Here is a 13,015-nt window from a genome sequence, read left to right on the forward strand (position 1 = left end):
GATATTGACCTCCTCTCTTCCAGAGGAAAAACCATAATCTGCGCTTTTATTGTCTGATGAAAACCATTCCACTTGGAAAAGATCAGACGTTGCAGATGTACCGAGTGGAACAGAGTACACTCCATCATGTCGAATGTCAACACCATCAATCCCATCACAAGCATTACCGCGTAAATCATAGGTCTGCAAACTCGGTCCTCATTACCCCACACAGTGCATATTTTGCAGGTCTCCTCACAGAATCACAAATGAAATAATTAACTCCACCTGTGGACCTTTTAAAATGTGTGAGTAATTAATACACCTGTGCACCTGCTGGGTTACATGCAAAACATGCACTGTGTGGGGTAATGAGGACAGAGTTTGCAGACCTATGGCGTAAATGGATACCGTTTGACTGTGTAGCAACTCCTGAATCAATAAATGAATTTTGGATATTTTGTTCACAGGTAAAATTACTCTGAATACCAAATTCCAACACAGACCCCAAGTGAGTAATCCGTTGTGACAGAACCAGAGATGACTTTGCCCAATTTATGAGTCAATCGTGTCACTGCAATCAAGCATTTGTCTGTTGCAGTCGACACTGAAGCCATTCCCGAGATTGTACCAGGATTAATCAGTCGTTGCGGTATGGAAATCCTTATCCCCTACTGACTAGATAAGATGCCATTACCACCATATTTTTGGTAAATACTCCGGGAGCTGTGGCCAGTTCAAATGTTAGGACCTGAACTGAAAAATGCTGCTGGAGGATAGCAACTTAAGTTAGCGTTGATGGGACAGTGCTATAAACGGGTTCACTACGATCTGCCGGCGGCCGGCCTCCCTGCGACCAGCATACCGGCGCCGGGAGGCCACCCGCCGGCTTACCGACAGTGTGGCGAGCGCAAATGAGCCCCTTGCGGGCTTGCTGCGCTCGCCACGCTACGGGCACACTATTTTATTCTCCCTCCAGGGGGGTCGTGGACCCCCACGAGGGAGAATAAGCGTCGGTATGCCGGCTGTCGGGCTCCCGGCGCCGGTATGCTGGTCGTCGGGCTCCCGGCGCCGGTATGCTGGTCGCCGGGAGCCCGACCGCCGGCATACTGAAGACCACCCCTATAAACACATGTAGGTAAGCCTCTGGATATCCGGGAATACCATAAAAACCTCCAGCTCCATAGCAAAATAATGGAACATAAAAGTCTCCATATGAACCCGAGGCACCCAACCGTATTATTCAGCACTTTGAGATCGAGTATGGGCCGGAACGACCCATTTGGCTTCTGGACTAGAACCAGGTTGTAGTATGTGCAGGAAGAACTGGAATTATCACTCCTGACTGAAGCAACTGCTTAACTGCCTCTTGCAAAGCTCTGGCCTTCGTTTCCACTGAAGACGGGCTGGTTCAAAAAAAACTTTTGAGGAGGGTGTTTCTTGAAAGCAAATGCATAACCGTGAAATACCACTTCTTGCACCCAGGCATCTGTGGTAGACTGCTACCAAATCTGTGCAAACTGAATAAGTCCTCCAGTAGTCCAATGCTTTTTAGTCTTACTAGACTTGTTGGATTGGTACTGTTTGCCATAATCCTTTTTGTGTGGAAGGAAACTTCACTTTCTTGGAGTCTGCTTCTGACTCCAAAACAATGTTGAATTCTTTACCAAAAAGAATATCTCCAGTAAAAAAGGCTAACACTCCAGAACCTTCCTGGATTCTGAGTCAGCTTTCCATGTGCGTAGCCAAACCGCTCTGCGAGCTGCTACTGCTGAAGCTGATGCCTGAGAGGCAATTGTACCCATATCCAAGGCCGCTTCCATAAACATCGCCGCCTGTTTGATATGTGCAATATGGGATTTTTGCTCTTTAGATGCTATTGAAAGATCTTCCTCCAATGCATCAGCCCAGGCTGCCACTGCTATCGCCATCCAGGCTGAAGCCATGGCTGGTCTTATGATTGCCCAAGACAAGGAAAAAATAGTTTTTAGAAAACCATCGACTCTCCTCTACGTGGCATCATTTATTGATGTTGAAGGCAGAGGTAATGTAGATTTTTGCACCAATCTAATGACATGTGTATTTACTTTGGGAGCCACCTTCCTTCCTAAACAGTCCCCAGCCGGAAGAGGATAATTGGAACTCCATTTCCTTGGAATTCTAACTTCTTACTGGGCGCAACCCAAGCCTCTTGCATAATTTCCGTCAGCTGATTTGACCCAGGAAACTCAACCCTAACTGTTTTGGGACGTTTAAACACAGGTGCCTTAGTTTTTAACAAAGGCTCTGCTGCCTCTTCTAAGGACAGAATGGCTTTCATAGCACTATTTAAGCTCAGGTATGTCCACTGAGCTGAGGCCTTCCTCCTCGTCTCTGTGTGCAGACCTGAAGTGCGATGAGTCCTCATCCTCCGACGAGTCCTTATCTGAAACATGTGTAGACTATGAAGAGGTTGTATCATGTCTATGTGATTTACATACCACCGGCCTATGTTGAGAGGCTGCCAATTCCTGTGCTTGATGTGATAATACCCCAGGAGGAATGATGCATGTAAGGGTTAAAAGGGTGACCTAGATAATGTCTGTGCAAAAGTAGCCCATGGGGGTTCAACTTGAACCTGTGCTTGCCTCTGCTTTTTTAAGAGGCTTCAGTGAAAGCTAAAACAAATTTGCACATAATCCATTTTGAACCAGATCCTGAGAGGTTAACCTAGCTTCGCATGACAAACATTAAATGAGAGTTGGTGCTGCTGTGGAAGTGTATTTTCCTCACCCTTGCTGCTCTTCTACATGTAAAATAAATCACACACCCGTACAGTGTTACTACACAATTTGTGACTGTAATCACTTTAAATTTTGTTAGTGACACACAATCCGACCCAACCCTGCTTTGCACCTGCACTGAGTATCGAAATACACAGAAAAACTGACAGAATTATAGTAAAATCAACAATCACACTAGGAATCAGTCACAGGTTATACATTAGTATAATAAGCAATATGAGCACATAATCAACTACAAATACATGTCAAGTATGTGGGAGAAACATATCACTGCATTACCTTATATAGGAGTTTTAACCATATTCCGTCACACAGCGAAAGAAAACAGCGGCAATAGTTTACAAACTCATATGCATCAAGCACTTATCCAACTATTCGTACTCAAAGGTAGATAGAGACTTAGTGCTGTATTACCCGGCTCAGGAGCGTGGGATACAGGGAGACTTCACCCCACTTCCAGGATCGATCAATACGTTAGCGAACGCTGAGTGTATCCAGACGCTAATAGTGTACACACTCACCCCGTGAACCTACAGTGAACACAGACGCCCAAGTGAATACTGACGCATCACTCACACAGCCGCCTGTGCTATTACTGGGTCCTTTTAGATAAACAGCATCTCAGACGGAAGCGGGAACTCAGTTCATGGCGGGAGACCCGGAGAAAACTGGTCATGAACCGGGAGGAGGGATGACCAAGGGAGCATCTGACGCCCCACTACTGACATCAACCCTATGGATCGCGGCCTCATACTACCCCTGGAGCCTATGATCCCTAGGGCCTAGCGCTGGTGCACCTGAGGTGGCGGTAGCGTCAGCGACTGTTTGGTAGTCTCCACCCAAAACAGTGCGGCTGTGTCAGTGTTCCCCCTCTAAGCAGAACCGATGCCTTACCTTCTCCCCGTGTTCCGGCCACAGCCTGGTAACGTCTGCTGGACTTGCTAGTACATCCTACACAGACGCCCGCTGAAACAGCACTGTACACGTGGGTAAGCGTTGTTGCAACACGGCGTGGAGTTGTTGGAGCGACTCTAAGGTACGTCTAAGATGCTTTTTTAGACAAGATCGCTCAAAAAAATATAAGACTATAAAAATAAAATAAAAAAAGCTTAGGGCTGCTAAAAACCAGCCCATTAACCATGGTCCAGCTCCTGTCGCAACAAACAAAATACTGATTTGTCTGAGCCAGGAATATATGGACGGGCCCGTTGCATGCTGGGAGGCCGAAAGCTTTGACCGATTGGTGCAAATCCGCTGTCGCATCATTATATCCCAATGTTCTCCTGTGGATAACATGTGGACCCCGCCGGAGAAAGGCTACTACAAATAAAAACGTATGAATCATGTAAGAGCTACTAATATTCACAAGCTTATCAGAACTGAACGTAGTTTAGGATCTCAGAGAGCCAGCCTGTGTATACAGTATTATACACTAATTCACAGCGGCCAGTATATAGATTAGGTGAATTTACTTTCTTAGCTGCTATATTAGTTTAACATTAAACCTGGATCATTAATATGCACTGGTGCAGGATTTTTCATGCAAGCATATAAAGGGTTAATAGCTTGGAAGCTTATCTGTTTTTTTTTGTTAAGCACATGCATGCATGTATGGATATAGGGCCTAATTCAGACTTGATTGCTAACCCAATGGTTAGCTATAGGTGAAGGAGGTAATTATAGGTCACTGAAATATATACCTACATGGACACACATTGAGATACTAAACTTAGAGAACGGTTTTATTAATATATGTGTGTGCTTTATTTGAGAAGCAAGACTCATTTCTATAATAACAAACACTTACCGTGGGTACACAACTACAGCGACGGGGATTCGCTCCGACGTCGGAACAAATTCCCGACAGCCCTAGATTGTGTGTACACACTGGGGCGATGCTAATGGTGGTCGGAACAAACATGTACCGCCCTCCATTAGCATAATACAGGACGCTAGCGACAACGCTTGGTTTTATGTGCAGCACATAGAACCAAGCGTCCATCACTAGCGGCCGCACGCAATCATGCATACACACTGAGCGTCGTAGGCAAAATGACGTTACGAAATGGCATTTTGTGCAGACATCGCTCTAGTGTATACCCAGTTTTATTAACAACTATAAAGAGACTGCCTTATTAACAACTATATGTGCTCAATAAGAAAGCTAGACAAGCTTCTATGCTATTAACCCAGTGACTAATGACTATGGGGATTATTCAGAGTTGTTAGCAAACCCAAAAAGTAAGCAATTGGACAAAACCATGTTGCACTGCAGATGGGACAGATGTAACAAGTGCAGAGAGAGTTAGATTTGGGCAGGGTGTGTTCTGAAATCTAAATTGCAGTGTAAAAATAAACCAGCCAGAATTTTCCCTGCACAAAAACAAAATAACCCACCCATATCTAACTCTCTCTGCACGTTATATCTGCCACCCCCCCCCCCCCCTGCAGTGTAACATGGCTTTGCCCAATTGATAACTTTTTTGGTTTGCCTACAACTGTGAATAACCCCCTATATCCATACATGCATGTGCTTGACTAGAATGCCAAGCGTCCATGCTAGTAACCCTTTATATGCTTGCATGAAAAATCCTGCATCAGTGCATATTAATGATCCAGGCTTAATGTTGAAACGAATATAGCAGCTAATGAAGTAAACTGACCTTGGATTTTTGCTGGTTTTTTAATATTTTTATAAAGATTTTATCATTATATGAATTTATTTAGTTTTAATTAGTGTATAATATTGTATGGGTGTTTTTTTTTTGTTACAATAAACTACCGGCTTTCTAGCGCTTTTTTTTTCTCTTTTGAGTGTAGTGTATGGAATGGGAATACACTTCAAAAATTAACTAAACACTTTCACCTGGCAAAGTGAATCAGCAACTGACTGCCCACCAACAACCCAACATAGCCGCATTTTCGTGCACCCCACAGTTTGACAACTACTTCATTAAACCCAAACTATTTCTCTTTTGCAATAAACAAACATGGGTGCCCACATCACTGGTGTTCTGCCTGACGCCAAAACGCCACTGACTGAATGCACGGTGATAACTTTGTGGGTAATTCCAAGTTGATCGCATCTGGAAATTTTTTAGCAGTTGGGCAAAACCATATGCACTGCAGGGGGGGGCAGATATAACATTTGCAGAGAGAGTTAGATTTGGGTGGGTTATTTTGTTTCTATGCAGGGTAAATACTGGCTGCTTTATTTTTACACTGCAATTTAGATTGCAGATTGAACACACCCCACCCAAATCTTTCTCTCTCTGCACATGTTATATCTGCCTCCCCTGCAGTGCACATGGTTTTGCCCAATTGCTAACAAACTTGAAGCTGCGATCAACTCAGAATTACCCCCTTTCTTCATGATATTGCTAGTTGGGTCTAACAATTGTCTTTCTTCATGATATTGCTAGTTGGGTCTAACAATTGGCTTTCTTCATGATATTGCTAGTTGGGTCTAACAATTGGCTTTCTTCATGATATTGCTAGTTGGGTCTAACAATTGGCTTTCTTCATGATATTGCTAGTTGGGTCTAACAATTGGCTGCCAAAAGGTGCACGATCACTATTTACTGCGAGTCAGGTGCCTCACAGCTCACTGGCAACTTAAAAGACACAACTTGAAATGAAATAGGATGACTTTACATACGTCAAAGGTTTTATATTGACTGCCCCCACAAGTGCACTTATGACATGCATATGATATTCATTACCTTGATTAAGGGCCTAATTCAGATCTGATCGCAGCAGCAAATTTGTTAGCAAATGGGCAAAACCATGTGCACTACAGGTGGGGTAGATTTAACATGTGCAGAGAGAGTTAGATTTGGGTGGGTAAATAACGGCTGCTTTATTTTTACACTGCAATTTCGACTTCAGTTTGAACACACCACACCCAAATCTCTCTCTGCACATATTATATCTGCCTCCCCCTCCCCCCCCCCCCCCCATGCAGTGCACATGGTTTTGCCCATTTGCTAACAAATTTGCTGCTGTGATCAGATCTGAATTAGGCCCTAAATGTATTGTAAAGAAGAAGTTGAGATCAATTCTTTGGGGGCAATTCAACAGTTTTCTTTCAGAGCGCTGACAGCACCCAGACAGGCTAGGTTTAACTACATTAACCTGACCAAAGTGCTGGGCGCAAAGCGGAAAAGTGCCATTTGCATGCTTGAAGGGGTCACTTCGCACATTTCAGCTCACCAGCACAGGGCTGAAATGTGTCTCCCCACAGCTCAGCGTGCCCAAACAGAGCAAAAAATGAATTGCTTTGTTGGACGCCATCTAGTGGCAGCCGCGGGAAGAAACAATTGAATTCCCCCCTTTGACTTAGAGATATTTAAAAAAAGAAAGAAATGTCTAAACAGAATAGCTATCTGGCGTTTTAAGTGCTTTCTATTTATAGATGCAAAAACATAACCAGCACTTACCAATTTAACAGCCTCCTGAGCTCCATTTTTGTAACAGAAAGTTATAAAGGCATAACCCCTATTTTGTCCAGAGAGAGGATCCATCATAAGACGAAGATCCCAGATGGGGCCTGCTTTTTCAAAAAGAGGTACTAACTCATCCTCATACAAGTCTCTAGGTATCTTGCCAACAAAAACCTGTTAAAAAAATTAAGGCATACGATTAGAAAACATCTTTCAAAATGAGGGGGAGGGGGGGGAATTAAACAATAAATAAAAAAAATATCTAATTATACTATTCTAATAACCTATGCACTGGTAGATTTACACTTGGTTAATATAAGCAGAGAAATAAAAGTCAAGAACAAAAGTACCCCACTGCGAAAGTGAAGCAAAGTGCTAATATTCATGACAAAATACACACAGACCTCTGTACCGATGCCAGGCTGCGTGCAAGGGGATACAGACTCTGGAGGAGGTCCACCATATTTTCTTTGACCTGTAGTTACATCCAAGCTGTATCCAGTTCTCTCCAATAATGCCTGAAGGGAAAACACGTCACATGTAATGTCAATCAAAATATCAAACATTTAAAAAACAAAATAAAAACACATATTTGGTGGTTATCGCAAAATAGTAACCCTTAAAAAGTACATGACCCATGCATTGGCTGCATAAAGTCTAACGGCAAACTTTAAAAAAAATCGTTAGTAATAATAAATACCATCTCTCCTGATCGTCAGCAAAGCACTGATAACGTTCCTTAGAGATTCTGGTGCATGAAGACACAAAACCATTATGCAGTTGCTTCACATTCATACGACAATTAACCCGTACAGCCACATCCTAAAGTTGCTCTATCATAGTGAGATCTTGTAACTGTGGAAGCTTTAGAGGTACACTGAACTCTTTGTCCTGTCTGTGGAACTAGCATGATATTTATTAATTAACAGTTTCTTATATAGCGCTGCATATTCCGCTGCGCTTTACAATTGAGGCAACAGTAAAAGAACAAAAACTGGGTAATAAAAGACAGACTAGAAGAAAGAAGGCCCTTTAAGCAAGTTTACAATCTATAGGGAAATAAGCATTGATACACAAGGATAGGCGCTACCTATTGCATAATGGTCCTGCCAGGTTGCAAAGGTTCTTAATGGGTTGTATGATATGATCACCCAGTAATGTTGGTCAAGTGTCAGGAGGATGTTAAAGTGAAGAAAGACAACATATGTGAGGTTGTGTGTGGACTGTACAGAAAGGATATAATTAGATAGGAGACATTGAAGGTTACGATGGGTGGGCCCGAAATCGTATGCTTTGTGACATGGCATGCTATCCTGCTGTATAGTAGCCATTAGTCTGTGAGCATAAATGGATGCACACAATCAGCAACATTACTCAGGAAGGCTTTGGATTTAAACAATGCTCACTTTGTATTAACAAAACTAATATGTGCAATGACAACATTCCCCACACCATTACATAACCACATGACATAATAGCGGATTATACTCACTGATAATTCAATTTCTGCAAAGTACTCCATGACAGCCATTAATCTGGGATAATAACTCATTCTCAGGATAGAGACAGGCACTCAAAGGTTGACCAGCCACCTGGTGCAAAATTTACTAAAAAGTTCAATTTCGGTGATTCAAGGGATTTGGCATTCTGTTTCAATTTGATTGCAACTCGATTTGGGGTCAACAGAATCACTGAAGCCCAAATCGAATGTCAAATCGATTCTAAAGGCAGATTTAACTCATATCCCAATAGAAACCGAATTTCTGAAAAAATAGGATTTTGGTACTTACCAGGTAAATCCTTTTCTTTGAATCCATAGGGGCACTGGAGTACTCTTGGGACATGGACGGCTTCCGCAGGAACAAGGCACTGAATAATTAAATTTAGAACTCTCCTCCCCTCCATATCCCAGAGTACCTCAGTGTTTTTTACTGAGCCGAACAGGAGCTATAGAGAGGTTGACAATGGAGAAGTACATATAACATAACGGACAACAATAAAGTTGACACATAACGTTACTGACAACTATACAGTTGGCACTATAACCGATAGAACTTGAAACTTTGAACCAGTCGGTGAGAATATGTTACCATAAGATCCCCTGAACTTACCACAAACCAGGTAAAACTGCTCTGGGTGGGCGTCCAGTGCCCCCTATGGATTCAAAGAAAAGGATTTACCTGGTAAGTACCAAAATCCTATTTTCTTTTTCATCCACTAGGGGTCACTGGAGTAATCTTGGGACGTACCAAAGCTTCCCCCGTGGGCGGGAGAGCAGTTTGGCACCTGTAACACTAGGCGGCCAAAGCTAGATGCTGATGCCGCAAACGTATCAAACTTGTAAAAGCGCACAAACGTGTGCACTGATGACCACGTAGCCGCACGGCAAAGCTGCGTCGTAGAAGCCCCACGACCAGCTGCCCACGAAGTTCCCACAGAACGTGTGGAATGAGCTGTAACTGATGTAGGCGGCTGTAACCTAGCATGAAGGTAAGCCTGACGAACGGTCAGTTTAATCCATCTGGATAAGGTCTACTTAGAAGCTGGCCAACCCATCTTGGCAGCATCATAGAGAACAAACAACGTATCCGTCTTACGAACTGTAGACGTTCGGGATACATAAACTCGTAATGCGCGTACCACATCCAAGGTTCCAGAATTTACTGTCAACACAGGAACTACTATTGGTTGATTGATGTGAAAAGATAACACTACCTTTGGTAAGAAAACGGGATTCGTCCGAAGTTCCGCTCTGTCATCATGAAACACCAAATACGGTGGCTTGCATGACAAGGCCCCCAAATCTGAAACACGCCTTGCCGAAGCTAAGGCTAGTAGAAAAACTGTTTTCCAAGTGAGAAACTTAATATCCACTTGTTGTAAGGGTTCAAAATATGAGGACTGTAAGAAATCTAAAACCAGATTCAAGTCCCATGGCGCTGTAGATGGAATGAATGGAGGCTGTACTCTGAGGACACCTTGCAGAAAAGTGTGTACCGATGGCAATAGAGCCAATCGTCTTTGAAAGTAAATTGACAACGCAGATACCTGCACCTTTGTGTAGATAAACGCAGTCCTCCATCTAACCCCGTCTGTAGAAATAACAAAAGACGGGATAACTTGAAAGATGATGTCGGAAACTTCCGAGCTTCACACCAACCTATGTAGGCACGCCAAATTCTGTAATAATGAGCTGCCGTAACCGGCTTCCTAGCTCGTAACATGGTTGGTATAACCGAATCTGGAATGCCCTCTTTTCTTAAGAGGGAGGTCTCAACAGCCACCCCGTCAAATGCAGCCGCGCTAAATCGGGGTAAAGGAACGGACCCTGTTGTAACAGGTCCGGACGTAGTGGGAGCGGCCTAGGATAGTCTGCGAGTAGTCCGCGGAGATCCGAGAACCAAGCTCTCCGAGGCCAATGAGGCGCCACTAGTATGACCGTGGCGGACTCTCTTTTGATCCGTTTTAGAAACAGAGGGAGCAGCGGAAACGGTGGAAACAGATACACAAGGCTGTACGGCCACGCAATGGTGAGAGCATCCACCGCCACTGCCTTTGGATCTCGCGTTCTGGACACATACTGGGGCGTTTGGTGATTGTGGCGAGATGCCATCAGGTCCACTTGAGGGTAACCCCACCTCTGGACCAACATGTGAAACACTTCTGGATTTAATGCCCATTCTCCTGGATGAAAATCCCGCCGGCTGAGATAATCCGCCTCCCAGTTGTCCACTCCCGGAATGAACACTGCCGACAATATCACTTGGTGATGCTCGGCCCAACTGAGGATTCGAGCTACTTCCCGCATTGCCATGCGGCTTCTCGTTCCTCCTTGTTTGTTGATGTATGCGACCGCCGTTGCATTGTCTGACTGCACCTGGACAGTCTGAGACCGAAGCATGTGCACTGCTTGTCGTAGCGCATTGTAAATTGCCCGGAGTTCCAGGACATTTATAGACAGCAATCTTTCGTAATCCGCCCAGAGACCCTGGAGATGACAATTTTGAACTACAGCTCCCCAACCTCTGAGACTCGCGTCCGTCGTTAGAACTATCCAATTCCAGGCGCCGAACCGTTTCCCTGCGGTTAGATTGTGTACTTTGAGCCACCAGAGTAGACACTCTGGGCCGTGACGACAATCTCACCCTGTGGTGAATCTGCAGATGCGAGCCCTACCACTGTGCGAGCACATCCAGTTGAAAAGGACGTGAGTGAAATCTCCCAAACTGAAGTGCTTCGAAAGTCGCCACCATTGTGCCTAAGAGGCGAATGCACAAAATGTACAGAGACTGTGCGTGGCTTGAGCACTAATTGTACCAGATGACGAATGACCTGTACTTTCTGTTCTGGTAGGTAAATTCTTTGATTTACCGTATCGAGAATCATACCTAGGAATTGAAGTCGTTGAGACGGAATCAGATGTGATTTCTTGAAGTTGACAATCCAACCGTGCTGAACAAGTACATTGTACGTCAGCAACGCATGTTGGAGGAGCATCTGTTGAGACGGAGCTTTGATGAGCAAATCGTCCAAGTACGGAACTATTATCACTCCCAGGGATCTGAGATGAGCTATCATCACAGACATCACCTTGGTGAATACCCGAGGCGCTGACGAGAGGCCAAACGGTAGAGCCTGACTTGTTGCTACAAGGAGAACAGAAAAAACACTAAGGTACTCTGGGATATGGAGGGGAGGAGAGTTCTAAATTTAATTATTCAGTGCCTTGTTCCTGCGGTAGCCGTCCACATCCCAAGAGTACTCCAGTGACCCCTAGTGGATGAAAAAGAAACATCAATGTTTTCCCATAGAACAACAATGAAATCCCCAAATTTACTAAAGTTCTATTTGTAATCGAACTCAAATCTCCAAATGATTAGAATGATCTTACACATTCGATTTTGGCTTCTAAACCCATTGTAAAGTTAGGAAATTGATAGTGATGACATTATAAGTAGAGATGAGCGCCGGAAATTTTTCGGGTTTTGTGTTTTGGTTTTGGGTTCGGTTCCGCGGCCGTGTTTTGGGTTCGACCGCGTTTTGGCAAAACCTCACCGAATTTTTTTTGTCGGATTCGGGTGTGTTTTGGATTCGGGTGTTTTTTTCAAAAAACCCTAAAAAACAGCTTAAATCATAGAATTTGGGGGTCATTTTGATCCCAAAGTATTATTAACCTCAAAAACCATAATTTACACTCATTTTCAGTCTATTCTGAATACCTCACACCTCACAATATTATTTTTAGTCCTAAAATTTGCACCAAGGTCGCTGTGTGAGTAAGATAAGCGACCCTAGTGGCCGACACAAACACCGGGCCCATCTAGGAGTGGCACTGCAGTGTCACGCAGGATGGCCCTTCCAAAAAACCCTCCCCAAACAGCACATGACGCAAAGAAAAAAAGAGGCGCAATGAGGTAGCTGACTGTGTGAGTAAGATAAGCGACCCTAGTGGCCGACACAAACACCGGGCCCATCTAGGAGTGGCACTGCAGTGTCACGCAGGATGGCCCTTCCAAAAAACCCTCCCCAAACAGCACATGACGCAAAGAAAAGAAGAGGCGCAATGAGGTAGCTGACTGTGTGAGTAAGATAAGCGACCCTAGTGGCCGACACAAACACCGGGCCCATCTAGGAGTGGCACTGCAGTGTCACGCAGGATGGCCCTTCCAAAAAACCCTCCCCAAACAGCACATGACGCAAAGAAAAAAAGAGGCGCAATGAGGTAGCTGACTGTGTGAGTAAGATAAGCGACCCTAGTGGCCGACACAAACACCGGGCCCATCTAGGAGTGGCACTGCAGTGTCACGCAGG

At 44.3% G+C, this 13,015-nt stretch overlaps 1 protein-coding gene across 2 annotated transcripts in view; it reads right to left on the reverse strand.

The window, feature by feature from the left end:
- HNRNPR (heterogeneous nuclear ribonucleoprotein R) overlaps positions 1-13,015 on the reverse strand; it is a 216,393-nt gene that overhangs the window by 48,321 nt on the left and 155,057 nt on the right. For both annotated transcript variants that reach the window (XM_063954493.1, XM_063954492.1), the window contains exons 3-4: positions 7,609-7,722; positions 7,202-7,378 (exon numbers count right to left, since the gene is read on the reverse strand). In XM_063954493.1, coding sequence (XP_063810563.1) covers positions 7,202-7,378; positions 7,609-7,722 — 291 coding nt within the window. The remainder of the gene's footprint in view (positions 1-7,201; positions 7,379-7,608; positions 7,723-13,015) is intronic.

Source organism: Pseudophryne corroboree, chromosome 2, assembly GCF_028390025.1.
Source record: "Pseudophryne corroboree isolate aPseCor3 chromosome 2, aPseCor3.hap2, whole genome shotgun sequence".
In the NCBI taxonomy this organism is placed as follows: Eukaryota; Metazoa; Chordata; class Amphibia; order Anura; family Myobatrachidae; genus Pseudophryne; species Pseudophryne corroboree.